This window comes from Taudactylus pleione, unplaced genomic scaffold (assembly GCF_031769625.1).
Source record: "Taudactylus pleione unplaced genomic scaffold, aTauple2 ptg000077l, whole genome shotgun sequence".
In the NCBI taxonomy this organism is placed as follows: domain Eukaryota; kingdom Metazoa; phylum Chordata; class Amphibia; order Anura; family Myobatrachidae; genus Taudactylus; species Taudactylus pleione.
Window position 1 is genome coordinate 2,767,580 of NW_028284479.1, and position 16,598 is coordinate 2,784,177.

The 16,598-nt window shown below is 45.9% G+C and overlaps 1 protein-coding gene across 2 annotated transcripts in view; it reads left to right on the forward strand.

The window, feature by feature from the left end:
• GNPTAB (N-acetylglucosamine-1-phosphate transferase subunits alpha and beta) overlaps positions 1-16,598 on the forward strand; it is an 87,259-nt gene that overhangs the window by 23,206 nt on the left and 47,455 nt on the right. For both annotated transcript variants that reach the window (XM_088467837.1, XM_088467838.1), the window contains exons 7-8: positions 7,290-7,424; positions 14,515-14,676. In XM_088467837.1, coding sequence (XP_088323963.1) covers positions 7,290-7,424; positions 14,515-14,676 — 297 coding nt within the window. The remainder of the gene's footprint in view (positions 1-7,289; positions 7,425-14,514; positions 14,677-16,598) is intronic.

Sequence of the window (16,598 nt, forward strand, 5' to 3'; positions counted from 1 at the left end):
CTCTGCTCCTCGGCGGCCATCTTCTCCAGAACGCATGGTGAACGCTGCTGGAAGCGCTGGAAGGAAGCATCGTGGTCTGGGTCCCCCCGCATACCTCTCCTCCGCTGTGGCTCAGGTCTGTGTATGCAGCGCTGTGTCCTACCAGGCCCTGTGTCTGTGTAGTTGAGTGATCAGCGCTGTTAGTGCAGGAATTGTTATTTCTCTGCATTGTATGTGACTGTGCTAGCGCTGCTGCCTGTAATCTTTTCTTCATCTAAACTGTCAGCTTTATTACTGTCCCTGTTCTTTCTGCTAAAGCCCTTGCGGTGCGGTGCTGCAGGGTGGTCTCTCGCCTATTTAATACTTAATTGGTGAGAGAGGTCACATACGTGGTGCCATCATGTCTGAAAGTGATTTTCCCCTCCGGCTACAGTGTACCACGTGCAAAGTACCGTTAGCGGAGGGGGAGGGTAGCGCGGAGGGCCTTTGCCGGCAGTGTTTGTCCATGGCGCGGCCTATTACGGTTACAGCACCGGTACAGGAGCCGCCCTGGGCTTGTTTCGCTCAGGCGTTAACAGCTTTAGTGGGCCAGTTAGCTCCGCAGCCCGCGTTTACTCCGATGGGTTTGTCCCAGCAGTCTGTGGTGTCGTCACCCATGCAGGGGTTCCCACGACAATTGGTGGTACCCCACAGTCTCCCAATTTCCCCGCTCCCGGGTTCTCAGGAGCCAGCGTGGGTTAACTCCCTGACGAGTTCTGTACAGCACTTGTCGGATGTGTTGCAAGGGGAGTCTGTGATGCGGTCTCATAAAAGGCCGGTGGCGTCTCTGTCCGCTCCTTATGAGGATGACGAAGGGACGTCTGATGATGGGGAGATTCTAGATCCTTACGATCAGGAACCTCTCCATACTAAGGACGCTGATGCTAAGTCCAAAGTATATATTCCTGGACTTATTCGGGCGGTCCGCACAGCCTTGGTGATTGAGGACGAAGTTCCCCCAGCGGCTAAATCTAAGTATGCCTTTTTCAAAGATGTGAAGGGCGATGCCACAGTCTTTCCTCTTTCGGGTCAGTTGGTGGACCATTTAGAGGAGGCGTGGAAACAACCTGGCAAAAGATACCAGCCGCAGAGACGCCTGGCGGTGGCTTATCCGTTCGCGGATAATTATTTTGCGAAGTGGGAATCCCCTCCACAGGTGGATTCTCACGTGACCCGTCTTGTCCGTAGTGCCACATTGCCGATGCCATCCATGTCCTCCCTTAAGGATGCTACGGACCGCAAGGTAGAAATCTGCCTGAAGTCCGCTTATTCCCTTGCAGGGGGGGCAGCACGGCCGGCTATGGCCATTTGCTGGGTTGCCAGAGCGATGGAGCGCTGGGCGGATTCATTAGAGGCTTCTTTTGAATCCGACTGTCCGGCCGATCAGGCGGAGTTGATTGGCAATCTCCGTGATTCGGCCACCTACATCAACGAGGCGGCTCTAGACATTAGTACTCTGGTGTCTAGAATTTCTTCAGCAGCGGTAGCTGCTCGTCGCACCTTGTGGCTGCGATCCTGGAAGGCGGACGCAGATTCCAAGAAAGGTCTGGAAGCGTTACCGTTTACCGGAGAAGTTCTCTTCGGTCCGGATCTGGATAAGATTGTGGCCACGCTGGCGGCAGCCAAATCTGCCTGTCTCCCGTCGGCCGCTGCTCCTTCTGGTTCGGGACCATCGTCCTTTCGGTCATCTAGGGCCCAGGGCAGGCCCAAACCACAGTCGTTTCCTCGACAGGCTGGCCCTAAGAAATCGGTCAAGCCCCGGAAGCAGGCATGGAGTACCAGACGTCCGGCCCCCAAGCCAGATGACAAGCCTGCGGCCTGACGGTCCGGGCCTCCCTTTGGGGGATCCCAGGGTGGGAGGCCGCCTGCTACAGTTCGCCCAGTGTTGGTCGACCACTACGACAGACACTTGGGTTCTGGAGGTGGTTTCTCACGGATACGCCCTCTCCTTCCGGCACAGACCCCCGGCTCGCTTCTTCACCACGGGTCTCCCATCGGACAGGAACAAGGCTACGGAGCTGCGGAAGGTATTGCACACTATGCTCCAGGCTGGAGTTATAGTGGCGGTTCCATTCTCCCAGAGGGGCCAGGGTTTCTATTCAAATCTATTTTTGGTACAGAAACCCAATGGGTCATATCGTCCGATTCTCAACCTCAAAGCACTCAACAAGTCTTTGCGGGTCCAGAAGTTTCGGATGGAGACCCTACGGTCCATCATTCTGGCGCTGGAACCTGGGGACTACTTGGTGTCATTGGACATACAGGACGCTTACCTGCATGTCCCTATTCTTTGGCGCCATCAACAGTTCCTCAGGTTCGCAATCAGCAGCGACCACTTCCAGTTTCGGGCGTTACCTTTTGGCCTGGCAACAGCACCACGTGTTTTCACCAAGGTGATGGCGGTCATGGCGGCTTCTCTGCGGCTGCAGGGAGTCCGCATGTTGCCGTATTTGGACGACCTGTTATTGGTGGCAGGATCTCCAGAGCTCCTGTTACGCCACTTGGACCTGACCATTGCACTGCTGCAACGGCACGGCTGGCTAATCAACTGGCAGAAGTCCACTCTAATCCCGTCTCGGAGGATTCTGCATCTTGGAGCCTTATTGGACTCGGGACAGCAAAGGATCTTCGTGACGGAGGACAAGATCTCTGCTTTACAGTCAAGGGTGCGCAGTTGTCTGCACAGCCGCCGGGTGTCCTTACACTCGGCGATGAGGTTACTGGGCTCCATGGTGTCGGTGTTCGACATGGTGGAATACGCCCAGTTTCACTCCAGACCTCTGCAGCACCTGATCCTGTCCAAGTGGAACGGGCTGACTCAGTCTCTGAAGTCCCAGACGATTGTGCTCACCCAGGAGGTTCGCCTGTCCCTTACGTGGTGGTTACAGACGACCCACCTCAACAAGGGACGTCCGTTCTGGGTTCCAAATTGGGTCCTGTTGACAACGGACGCCAGTCTTCGGGGCTGGGGAGCAGTTTCGGGTCCACACTTGTTCCAGGGCAGGTGGACGCCGACAGAAGCGGAGCTTCCAATAAATATCTTGGAACTCCGTGCGGTCTTCAATGCTCTCCAGCAGGCACAGCGGTTTCTCCAGGGTCGCCCGGTGCAGGTCCAGTCGGACAACGCTACCACCGTGGCCTACATAAACAGGCAAGGAGGAACTCGCAGTCGGGCGGCTCTCGTAGAGGTCTCTCGGATCCTGGTTTGGGCGGAGCGCAATCTTCCGGCCATATCAGCGGTCTTCATCCCGGGAGTGCTCAATTGGGAGGCGGACTTTCTAAGTCGCCAGGACGTTCATCCGGGGGAATGGTCCCTGCACCCGGACGTTTTTCAACTACTGGTGGACAGGTGGGGTCTTCCAGAAATCGACCTCATGGCGTCCCGGCACAACAACAAGTTGCCGGTGTACGGGTCTCGCACAAGAGACGAAGGGGCGTCTCTGGTGGATGCTCTGTCCGTCCGGTGGACGTTCCGGTTCGCATACCTGTTCCCTCCGGTCTCCCTTCTTCCACGGGTAATCCGGAAATTCAAACAGGAAGGAGGGACGCTCCTGTTGATAGCTCCCGCGTGGCCCAGACGGCACTGGTTCTCAGACCTTCAGGGTCTGTCCGTGGACATTCCTCTGCGGTTGCCGCTACGGCCGGACCTTCTGTCTCAGGGTCCTTGCCTTCACCCGGACCTGACTCGGCTGTCTTTGACGGCGTGGCTGTTGAGACGGCCATGCTGAGGTCCCGGGGGTTTTCCAGCTCTGTGGTGCGTACCATGTTGCGAGCTCGGAAACCGTCTTCAGCGAGGATATACCATCGCGTGTGGCATACGTTCTTCCAGTGGTGTCGACCGCGGGAGTTTCGTCTGTCTCGGATTCTCGCCTTCCTGCAAGCGGGACTAGATCATGGGCTTCGCCTTGCTTCTTTGAAGGTACAGGTTTCGGCCCTATCTGTCTGGTTTCACCGTAGGATTGCTACAATCCCGGATGTGCGCACCTTTATGCAGGGCGTTCTCCGCATTCAGCCGCCCTTTGTTCCACCTGTGGCGCCTTGGGATTTGGCTGTGGTCCTGAGGGCTCTCCAAGGACCGCCGTTTGAACCACTGGGCTCAGTGGATCTTAAATGGCTAACAGCTAAGACTGTTTTCCTTCTGGCCATTGCTTCGGCCAGACGTGTTTCTGAGTTAGGGGCTCTTTCTTGTAGACCCCCTTTCTTGGTTTTTTATGGGAACAGGGCAGTGCTCCGCACTCGGCCCGAGTTTCTTCCCAAAGTTGTTTCCCAGTTTCATATTAACGAGGAAATAGTTGTTCCGGCCTTTAACTCACCGGGTCTTTCCGTGGGTGAGGCCTCTTTGGATGTTGTGCGGGCCTTAAGGACTTATGTTGACCGCACTTCTTCGTTTAGGAAGTCGGACGCTTTGTTTGTCGTCTTTGGCTTCCGTAAAAAGGGTTGGCCTGCTTCAAAGCAAACTTTGGCAGCCTGGATCCGTATGGCTATTTCTGAAGCTTATCTTCATGAAGGCCTACCGGTCCCTCCTTCTCTGAAGGCTCATTCCACTAGGTCTGTGGGTCCTTCGTGGGCAGCTCGACGTGGTGCCTCGGCAGTTCAGATCTGCAAGGCTGCTACGTGGTCTTCTGTCCATACCTTCGTGAGGTATTACAGGTTTGACACCTTCGCCTCTCAGGATGCTTCCTTCGGGCGGCGGATTCTCCTTTCTGCACAGGAGCGTCCCCACCCTTAAAGGATACTGCTTTGGGACATCCCCAAGGTATCCTGTGGATACCCTATGGACCCTGAAGTAGAAAATATGAGATATGGTAAGAACTTACCCTTGTTATCTCTATTTCTACGAAGTCCATAGGGTTCCACAGGACTCCCGCCCTGTCGCACCTGTGCTGCAGATGGGCTTTGCTCTGGTCACCGGTTTTCCGTCTCCCTCTGGTGAGAATGTGATTCTTGTATGTGTCCAGATCTTTGTTCTCTCTCTTCCTTCTCCTCCTCCGGCCTATGGCTTGGTAACTAACTGAGGTGCCTTGGCCCGGGGGCGGGGTATAGGAGGGGGACCTAGTGCATCCTGGGAGGCTGAAAGCTTAACTCTTTGGTGCCCTGCGACTGACGTCACACCTATACCCCAAGGTATCCTGTGGAACCCTATGGACTTCGTAGAAATAGAGATAACAAGGGTAAGTTCTTACCATATCTCATATTTTTATGGTAAAAATGTCAGGAACTCTGTTACACCTCTCTCAATGAATAATAATGTACTTGCAGTCATTTAAATTGCATAATGTGGGTAATTAGACAAGTCATTTTTCAGGTAATTTTCTGTGAAAAGCTCAAAAAAGGGATGAATTATGAGCGACACATATTTTGGGGTGTTGTATAGATGGGAAATTAGTTTCTAAACTTGCAGATAGGAGTTACAAATGTATTTTCTCCAATAGTTTTGAAACTTGCTTAAACACAATTAAAAATCGCATTACAGACATTTTTCTGTATCCCAGAATAACTGCTTTAATTTGGTGAAAAACACTTGCTTACTATATTGTTTCACTGTTAATAAAAAAGGTAAAAAACAGCATTTGAAAACATTTACAATGAGCCATTTAAAATATTGTAAGAACCTAAAATACTTTGCTCATTGCTACTAATAGCCTTCTATATTTTATCCAGTCTTATTTGCCACTTTTCAGGGGTTCAGTGTGATTTGACCTTTTTCATGCACCTCTCCAATTTTTCGCACTGTAGAATTACGATGCATATTGCAGTGGGTACCACAAATAGGCTTTTACAGTTTGTATTGCGTGACTCGCTGGAGTAGGTTTCATGAAAATAACCCACAAATTGTTCTATAATGTAATTTGTGGCTTTCACGGACAGAAATACCAGCTAATTGATTTGGCCCCATAAAATATAATACATCTTGTCAAATTCCTTTATTCACCAATCACAGCACCACTATAATCCAGATGTCAAATGCTATAGTTATGTAAACTAACTAGAGAGCGGTTCTCTGTATACAATCGGTCATCAGTAGGTGTCATTCTTATTTTAAGTGTTTTATTAAATTAAGTGGAAACTGTTCATCAGGGCTGTTGTGACACTGTGTGAACTGTTGTGTTAAGACTTATAAAACAATTCCATCCTCCACCCCCAAAAACACTAATGAGAAACAAAAGCGCGCGCACACACACACAAACCTATAAAATTGGAAAGGCAAGATGTACTTATTGGTTGTTTTCTGCTTCCAAAGTCAATGTTCTGCTTGTTGTTTGGGAATAGCCCAGTGAAAAATCCTCTCTCTCATTGTGCATTTTCTTGGTTTGGATTAAAAGGAAGAAAAGATTAATGTTATTAAATAAATATAAAGGGCGCGATCTCGCGTCTAAAGTGATGGAAGATCGCGGGGTGCTAATCAATTGATACTGATCTTCGCATCAATCGTGCCCAAAGAGGTTGGGTTTAGCCGCGTAAAGCGGCTACACCCGACCAAAGTGCTGGGTGCTATCACGAAAAGTGCCGTTTGGGTGCCCAAAAGGGTCACACTTCGCGTATTGCAGCTTGCCACCCCCAGGGATTGCGAGCTGAAATGCCGGCAGCTCTTTCGCGCCCAACAGGAGCAACAATTGAATAGTTCCGTAGGATGCGAGGAAGGGCCAAAATAATTGAATTGTGCCCAAAGGGAGAAGAAAAATACATAACACCTTCTCATGCACAAAATTGTTTGAATGTCACAATACATTTAATTAAACCCCTCCCAGCACTATATATCCTTTCTCCCCTAAGGGTACACCAGGAGATAACGTCACAAGTAAGCAACTGAAAAAAAGAAGTCTATGCCTTGACTAAAGTTGCCCATCCACTAGGCGATTAAACCTAGCGATTGAGCGATAACAATGGTCGTTATCGCTCAATCGCTTGGTAATCGGCCGCAAATCGGGCAGTAAAATGTTAAAAATGACCAGCGATGCGCCCGCCCGCTCGCTGGTCATTTTTAACATCTATCATCTCCTGAACATGACGGTCAAACTGATGACCGCCGTCAGGTTGCCATGTTCGGGGATGATTGATCTGCATACCATAGGGGGGGCGATGGCGCGATTACTATGTCGTAATCGTGCCGTCGTCCCCGCATCTAGTAGTGGATGGGCAGCATTAGAATTTAGGATTGCTTGTGTCTGATATAAAGTAGCGTTGTGCCATCTAGATGCCACATTTCCTGCTTACACATTGTGACAGTATGACCTGATCATATGAACTAAGGTTTTGTCTTTTTCATGCAGACCACAGACAAAGAGGCTCCAGGGTTAGTATTCATGCAAGATCTGGTTTTCCTGAGTGGCTTTTCAGCATCATTCAAAGAAACAAATCAGTTGAAAGCAAAACTGCCTGAGAGTCTGTCCTCTAAGATTAGACGGGTAAGGAAATTCTTCAGTACAATATTTTGTATAATTAACAGGAATACTAAAATGAGAAGATGATACTTTTTTTTTTTTCTTTTCCACTTTTGGGTATAGCTCTTAAGGATACTGGATTTCAACCTCTATACGCACCTACCTATACCTTCTAAACCCTGCCTATAAACCTCTAAAATTTACGCTATTTGCGTACGCAGTCATACAGTAAAATAAAGACTTTAGACCTTGAACATGTGTTTCCAAAGCACAAAGTATTATTCAAGTAAAGTACAGTCAGTTACACGCTGTGATCTAAGTACAATTTAGCGCAAAGAATTATACAGACCCAAGATACAGTCATACACACACACGCGCTCTGGACCAGATACCGGCATCAGCAAGAAACCTCCGTCAATCAGCAATCAGACTCCAGACTGGGGTCACAACACACACCTTTATACCCTTACAGAAATAGACAACACAATAGAGAGGTTTGTTGCTGATCCATTGGTTCCCCATCGTGGTGCGTTTGTTACAGGGCATTTAACAGGTTGATTCAAATGGACACAGAACAGCCTCTAACAGCTTGTTGCCTCCGTTTTCCAGCCTCATGCAAATCTTGGCTGTTGGTTTTACAATGTACATTCTGGTGCTTTAAGTCTCTACGGTCCATAAGTTGTGAATGCATGTTGCGATTTTCTCACAGATGGTACCGGAAAGCTGTTGAGGAAATGCAGATCAGTACAATACCAAACACGGCTTACTTATCACGTATTAAACCTTAGATACCAAAATAGTCTTTATTTCACAGCATTTGTAATAAATGTATAAAACTTGGGTCTTATACTTTAAAGCTATGGAACCTTTTGTGTGAGTGTGCATTATGTAAGTATTAGGGATATGGGAAAAGACGCTAGTTAACTTCGGGCAGATGCGTGCGCACTAAGCTAATGAATAGCGTTTTCATACTGGGCCTTATACATTCGCTAATATGCGACATGTTAACAGCGCAACTGTGTGTATTAATGTGTGTATGAGGTATGGTAAAAGATGCGTGGGTATTGCATAAACAGATTACTGATATTGATGGTGTGACCAGCTCCAAAGGTACCATTGATGAGAAAAGCCTCAATGCAAAAGGTGTTAACTAAAACCAAAATCCTGAATGAGTGCTATATATTATATGAATAACACCATGTTATTTTAAACAAAAATTTCAGTTGCATATTAGCTCTTATATCTTTTATGTATTTTCAATTTGTTACATCTTCACTGTATAACATACAACTAGGTGTTGTGACAGACAGGCTGCCTAAATTTGGCATATGCTATAATCAGGGCTGCATCAGGGGGCACTCATGTATGGGGCCCACCGGCATCAATGATCTCTGCTGCAAATTGCTTCTTATTCACAAGCCAATATCTGGAGGTGTGCTGTACACTTACTGCGAGCCGTCAGTGTAAAGTCTGGAAGCGCTGCTTTGTACATAAAGTCCCATGTTTGAATGAGAAGTGTAAATATTCAGAAATGCAGTCATTCTGGAGCTTAGATCTTACTTTTATTAAAATTAGTGGTCATTTAGTCGAAGGTTAAACTTCATGTCAATGTAAATAATAAAATGAACTTGTGCCCTGTGTTTATGGAAATATTATCCTTATTATAAATTTAGATGAGTAGTACAGTTTTACTCGGTTCTTTCCGCCAAATTAGCGCATGTTTGGATTTATCTTATTGTCTATCCAAAACACGTAATAGCCGGTTAGCCAATAAGATTCGGTTTTCACATCTGAATTTAACCGAGGCAAAACCAAACTCTCATCTCTAATGATAACATGCTGCTGGAATGATCTTACTGCATCCGAAGCACTAGGTGGAGCCCTTTCCTTCCTAATATGTTTCTCCTTGCAGACTACCAATTTATAGCACACACTGTGCATGTGATGTACAATTTAAAGATTTCAACCAAAAACAACACTTTAAATGTCTAGTTACATAATATGGCAACATTTTGTATCGTGTCTAATCTTCAAAGCAAATGTTTTGTACAGAACACAGCATCTATGTTCTACCACTAATTTGGTTTGGGCCGTAGAATGTATAACACTCTGAATTCCAGCAGTATCACAGTTCTCAAGCATGTGTGAGAATCTTCACAGCTTCCCGGCCTGCAGAACAATGCAGCACAGGGAGCAGTGCCCTTTTGGGGAATTGTCTTTTATATTCTGTTCAGTCAGCTAATAGGAAATTATATCACACTTTATATCTCCCAATTATCTGTAATATGTTTTACTTAACATTTTCTGTTTTTTTTTTTGTTTTTTTTTCATGCACTGTCTCATCATAAACACAGTTGTTTGTTTTTTCGGTATTTCAGTTATGTAATGTATCTTAAGCTTTAACTATTTTTGTTGTTGTTAACTTTTGCTGCCTAGTGGCCAAATAAGCACATAGATTATTTATAGTGCTTCTAGCCTATATACTTGTGAGCTGAAGATTTTAGCTTACATGTATCAATTCATATTGAAAATATGGGGCTTTCACATCCCCTTTAGTAAATATTCTCTACAGTTAAACGGGAGTGGTATAAAAGGTCGACAGTGTAAAGGTCAACACCAAATTGTCGACTGGTTATGAATGTCCACAGTAGAATGTCGACTTGGTTATTAGGCAGCCATCACTCCACAGACGTGTCGACAAAGTCAAAAGGTCGGCCTTTAGCACGTTGACACATAAAATGTGTGTGTGTGTGTCTATATATATATATATAATTTAAAAAATATATATTTTAGATTAATCCTACAAATCATGAAAAAAACATGTCACCATTTTAGTGTCAACATGTAAAATGTTGATCTTCTGACTGTTGACCATGTAACCCTGTCAACCTAAATACATGTCTACAGAATGATAGTCGACCTAATGACAATGTGGACTTTTTTTACTGTTGACATTCAGAATTTGTTGATTTTCTGAATGTCAACCTTTTTTTTTTATTGTCGACCATTGGAACGGTATCCAGGTTAATTTGGCAAGGACCAGCACTACTGATGACTTTTTTTGGTTTTCTTTTCTTTTCTTTTTTTCACAACAGTATTGCTGTACTTTGCAAATCATTTTAGCCTTTAATGCTAAAATGTTGCTGGAAATCTAGTTAGGTAACCTGATAACAGTTAAACTTTACTAATGTAGAATGATGGGGAAAGAATTACTTGTCTGGGTCATTACTTGTGTGGGTCAATCTGTTGTTCCCAAATAATTTTCACTGCAAATGCCAGTGATGATTCCTTCCCCAGGACTACCACATCCTGGAAAAATGTAAATGTATACAAGCTTATGCCGGGTGCACACTGGGGCGATGTCGTTATGAGTGACATACGGTACGTACAGACAGGGATACATACTGTACACAGGGATACATATAGAGTCACACACGCATACATACAGTTTCACATATAAGAGATGGATATAAAGATGGGCTGGGCTACCTCTCATCTCAAGTAGCAACTTCCCTCTCCTCCATGATGCCAAAGCAGAAGCAGGTGTAGCCCCGCCCCCTGCTCAAGTAAGAGCAGCATGTGCTGGGCTCCACCAATCAGGGCTCAGCACACACCGCCCTGAACTAGGGGTCTCACAAAAAAGGAACATCAACGTTACCCTGGCATAGCCTGTAACACCTCCCCCACCTCCCCCCCTGCTCTGCCTGGCCACAACTACCCCTGTTTTGATCTCCTCCCTGATCACCAGTATTAGTACCTTGCTGGCTGCACTCACTGAAGTGACCCGGCTAAGGAAGAGAAGAAGGAGAACAGCTCCAGGGTGTGTTGCTGTAGTATAGTCGGTGGGGCATCTTCACTCTGCAGTGTCTGCACTGCAGCAGCCGCTCTCCTGCACTTAGCCACGTGGTTCATGAGGAGCTAGCTTGGGGACCACTATTTGCTCTGATAGGCGGGCTGCTTGTCATTCAAGAAGTGAGGGCGGGGCCTGTGTCGCATATAAGAGAAAAAAAAAGTCACCCGATCAAGCAAGACAGGATGTCCCACGGGTGCGTCGGCCCACCGGGAAGCTGCGGCCAATCCGCCCCTGAAAAGGGTCCATGACAAATAATGGGAATATTACACCGCAGTCAGCTACTTCTCCATGCATTGTCCGCTAGTCTCAATGTAAATGTTCTGTTTTTAGAAGGCCCATGCATTCCTGTTATCCCTGCCCTGCAACAATGTGAAAAGTCTGTCAGTCTCGTATAACAGTTACACTGCATCTCTTTTCCATAGCTTATTATGTGTTTCCCAACAACTGTACTGTCCTAAATTTATCATCTTGTCAGAGTATGTTAGAAATATGTATTTTTGGGACTTAGAGGTTTTTTTTTCTTTTTTATGCTACCCCATTTCCTGCTGTCAGACTCTAAGTAACAGAGATCCTTTCATCATGTTACCATTTCCTGCTGTCAGAGCCTGAGTAACAGAGATCCTTTGATCATGTTACCATTTCCTGCTGTCAGAGCCTGAGTAACAGAGATCCTTCATCATGTTACCAGTTCCTGCTGTCAGACCCTGACTACGTTATACCATTTCCTGCTGTCAAACCCTGAGTAACAGAGATCCTTTCATCATGTTACCATTTCCTGCTGTCAGACCCTGAGTAAGAAATCCTTTCATCATGTTACCATTTCCTGCTGTCAGACCCTGAGTAACAGAGATCCTTCATCATGTTACCATTTCCTGCTGTCAGACCCTGACTACGTTATACCATTTCCTGCTGTCAGAGCCTGAGTAACAGAGATCCTTCATCATGTTACTATTTCCTGCTGTCAGACACTGAGTAACAGAGGGCCTGATTCAGAGCAGCTCGTAAGCTCTGAGCGATGTTCGCACAACTGCGTATGGTTCGCAATGCACATGCGCAAACCAGTCATTGTGGTCGGAAATCGTGCGCTCGTAAAACGAGGGGCTGCTAATTTGATTGACAGAATGTACCGTTTGTGGGTGGTAACAGGGGAAGGTGCTTGAAAACGGGGGAGTGGAGATCTGAATGCAGGCGTGCCTAACGGTCAAAAAGGCGTTTAATGGGAGTGCATAATTAGTAAAGGAGCGTCATCGACCACGTCACTTGGTTGTCTTTTAGCCTGAACTGCTCACAGTGATAGCGGGACGTAAATCCTACCACAAGCACTGCGAGCAGTTCAGATGCCTTTCGATGTTCCCAATTAATCTAATAAATAACGGAGATGACGTGTGATGCGAACGGCAAAGGGGCGTCTTTACAAAATAGCGAGCGCATTTTTCGGACGTTCGCTCAGACGATAGAGGCGCCATAGAGGCGTCAAAACACCGCAAAGAGCGAGCGCTCAATTTAAATATCAGGCCCCTTTTTAAGAACTAGCGTCCGCAAATAGCGTCCGGGTCTGAATAAAGGCCCAGAGATCCTTCATTATGTTACCATTTCCTGCTGTCAGACACTGAGTAAAGGAGATCCTTCATTATGTTACCATTTCCTGCTGTCAGACACTGAGTAAAGGAGATCCTTCATCATGTTACCATTTCCTGCTGTCAGAGCCTGAGTAACAGAGATCCTTCATCATGTTACCATTTCCTGCTGTCAGACCCTGAGTAACACAGATCCTTCATCATGTTACCATTTCCTGCTGTCAGAGCCTGAGTAACACAGATCCTTCATCAAGTTATTCAGACCCTGAATAACAGATCCTTCATCATGTTACCATTTCCTGCTGTCAGAGCCTGAGTAACAGAGATCCTTCATCATGTTACCATTTCCTTTATCTGGCCGGCTGCCAGCCGCAGATGTCCGCGGCATACACTGTGAGAGAAATCTCACAGTGTATAGCCCGACATCTGCGCTCCGCCCCCGGGGGAGGAGACATTTCCCTGTTCCTTCCAGCATGCCCGACCGAGCAATAGTTAACCCTCGGTCGCCCCCCCCCCCCCACGCTACAATTATCGCGACGATCCGCCGATATCGGGCGGATCGTCCCGATAATTGTAGCGTGTATGGCCAGCATAACAGAGATCCTACATCATGTTACCATTTCCTGCTGTCAGACCCCGAGTAACAGATCCTTCATCATGCTACCATTTCCTGCTGTGAGACCCTGAGTACGTTTTACCATTTCCTGCTGTCAGACCCTGAGTAACAGATCCTTCATCATGTTACCATTTCCTGCTGTCAGACCCTGACTACGTTTTACCATTTCCTGCTGTCAGAGCCTGAGTAACAGATCTGCATGCTCTTGTCAGTGGATTTCAGCCCTCACATATGTCATGCAGTGTTGTATCTCTGTACTGCTGTTATTAGCCTAATTCTAGTGAAATAATTGGAATTTCAAGCTATGTGGTATGGAGTGTCTATATGACTGATTCATTCATGGATGCAGATTCGATTAGTTTGCAAATAGCCGATGTTGTGTGTCCTGCGCATGTGCCGCGATAGTCTTGAGATGTTGGTCACAGTGTGGTTTCAGGCGCAGATTTTATTGACAGACTGCAACCAGTTTGGGGACGGTGCTGTGGAGTTGCGATGAAAAGCGCAGGTGCGTCTGACATTGGCAGGTTGAAGCCAGTGGCTGCATCTTCCAACGCAGTTTCACTGGCCCCGGAAGCTTAGTTGCGGCGGACATTTTGAGCAACCATAGGGCTACTCATAGGTCTGGTGACCCGACCGATGTTCCCAATGCTGTGTCTTCGGAAGCATACAGTGTATCTGAGAAGCTGGAAGTGGGCATTTTATTACTAAAGACACTTCCTGCGGTATTTAGCGTCTCCTATCCCCCTGCGACAAAAGACGCAGCGCCGATCCTATGTGAGTCCACCTCTGAATCAAGCTCTATGATGGGCACACGCATGAATGCAATTTTATGTGACCCTTTGACATATTTAAACTATGTTGGGCCAAACCAGCTTTGATTACAGGCATGTGTACATACCTGGGCAGTTTTTGCAACATTTTGGATGTAGTGATTTGTTTCCATGTAGTTCTGCATGACATGACCATAGAGATTTAGTTACTGTACAGATGACGTTTACAATACAGTTATGCAGCTGAATTTGATCAGCCGTTGATGAAATTACTAATGGTCTCTTTGTTTCTCTGCAGATACAGCTGTATTCTGAAGCAAGTGTAGCACTTTTACAGCTGAACGATCCCAAAGATTTCCACGATCTTAACATACAATCAAGAAAAAATATGACTATAGAAGGAAAGGAGGTGACGCTGAGTCCTGCTTACTTGCTGTGGGATCTTAGTGCTGTCAGCCAGGTATGCGATGAAGTCGCCATATTACTCTTTGGGTTACAAAGCTGTGTGAATGCTAAGAAATAGTCTCTAAGTGATATCTACTTTTGGGGGTCAAAGGTCACAGATCATGTTTCATGTCTAACTAATCTACACCTCTCAGCAGAGGATTCATCCAGCTTTTGGTAGAAGATATATGGGCTAGTTTCATTTGTGGACGTTTCAAGCCCAAGCTGAATTATACTTTAAAGTCATATAAGCACTCGCCAAGCACAGAAACATCATACCTTTATAAACATGGCTTTTTCTGAAAAAACATGTACCTGACATATAAAATGAGCTGAAAGATAATTAATTTAGCCTGTATTTACTTTCATTTTTACTTGTTATCATTGATTACTTGCAGGACACTTCATTTCATTATATGTTGTGTATGCTGGTTAGTCTCTTTTGGTGAAAGACATAGCTGCAGTAAGCCTGCCAAATACTTTTTCTGATGCAAAGGTCTACACCTGAGAAAAGAGCATCTAGTAATCTTAATAGTATGTATGCAATAATTGGTTCTGTCTGTCGGTACATCAATACCTTTTCCCAAGTGGACTTTTCAACATGCCAATTTCTTTTATGGTCTGATATGGAGTTCTCTATGGCTGTAGATGTTGAGTCTCTGTGAAATGTAATTGAGGTGTACTCCCATGTTTAATGATTAACATTTAGTCCGATTTATCAGCAAGACCAACATATTGCCCTGTGCCCTCCCACAGTGCATGTTTGTGCTTACCGGTCAACCCAGAAATGGTGACAAAGCAGGTGTCCTTCCATTATAATAAACCATTTTGGAAACAGGTAAAAAAATTAATATTCCATATACCAATGTCCAAAAATTAGCAGATCACCTGCTTTACAGTAAGTGGCCCTATAGGTAGTTAATTGAGGAATATTTGGATTGTAACATGTATTAAAGATAATACTTAGAATGTCAACAGGATGACATTCCATGTATACATTTGCATACCTCCCAACATTTAAGACACATGAATCAGGACCTTTCTTTCGCTACTACCACTCATTCATTACCAGCACCAGGTGTACGTGGGACATAGCTTCCAACTGCACCAACACAGGTCACACATGTCTGCGGGTGGGATCTGTAATGTCCTGTCAAAAGCAGGACAGTTGGGTGTTCTGCATTTGATCAATAAAAGCCATGTGCTTTTTAATTCCTTCTTGATTTATAGAGCACATAATCATAGAAAATAGAAGCCTCTTTATAATGTGCTTTGTATGTATTAATTGGCACATGAAAATTGCATTAAAAGTGAACAAACCCTAAATCATTATGGGTACATACTGTAAATGTAAAATCTGTGACCTGTACGGCACCCTTATCCTGTTTCAAAGGTTGTGGAATATGTCCATTTCCTGAGCAAGTAATCACAGAACTGCTCATTAAAGAAATGGCTATAATAGAATCAAAGCTGAAACTGATTATTATTAAAAATCATTCCAAGGGGCATGGCTTGGGAGCCAGACAGTGAGTAAACCGTGCCATTGAGCACACGCTTTTACTGGGGTTTTAACGCACACCATAGGTGCTTACTTCGGTCTCCCTGCCATTCTATGATCGCCTCATGACAGTGTAGAGCACAAGGAGGTTCGCATCTGAACCCTTTTGTGTCATGCTACAGCTCCGATATACTAGCTGATAGGCCACTGTGGCCCTGTCCTGCTTCAATCGCAAGTGTGAACGCCTAACTCTGGCTCCGCAGTTCTCCAGTGCTGGCTTTGAGGGACTGTGGTTGTACTGATGCATTCAGCATTACCCAGGGTAAGGTGCCTTGCTATAATACCTGGCAACATTTCCTGAGAGGTTTGCCTTTCTTTGATTTGGCTGCACCTGTACACAGACATTGATATTTTGTAACACTGCAGGGTTTCCTCCTTTC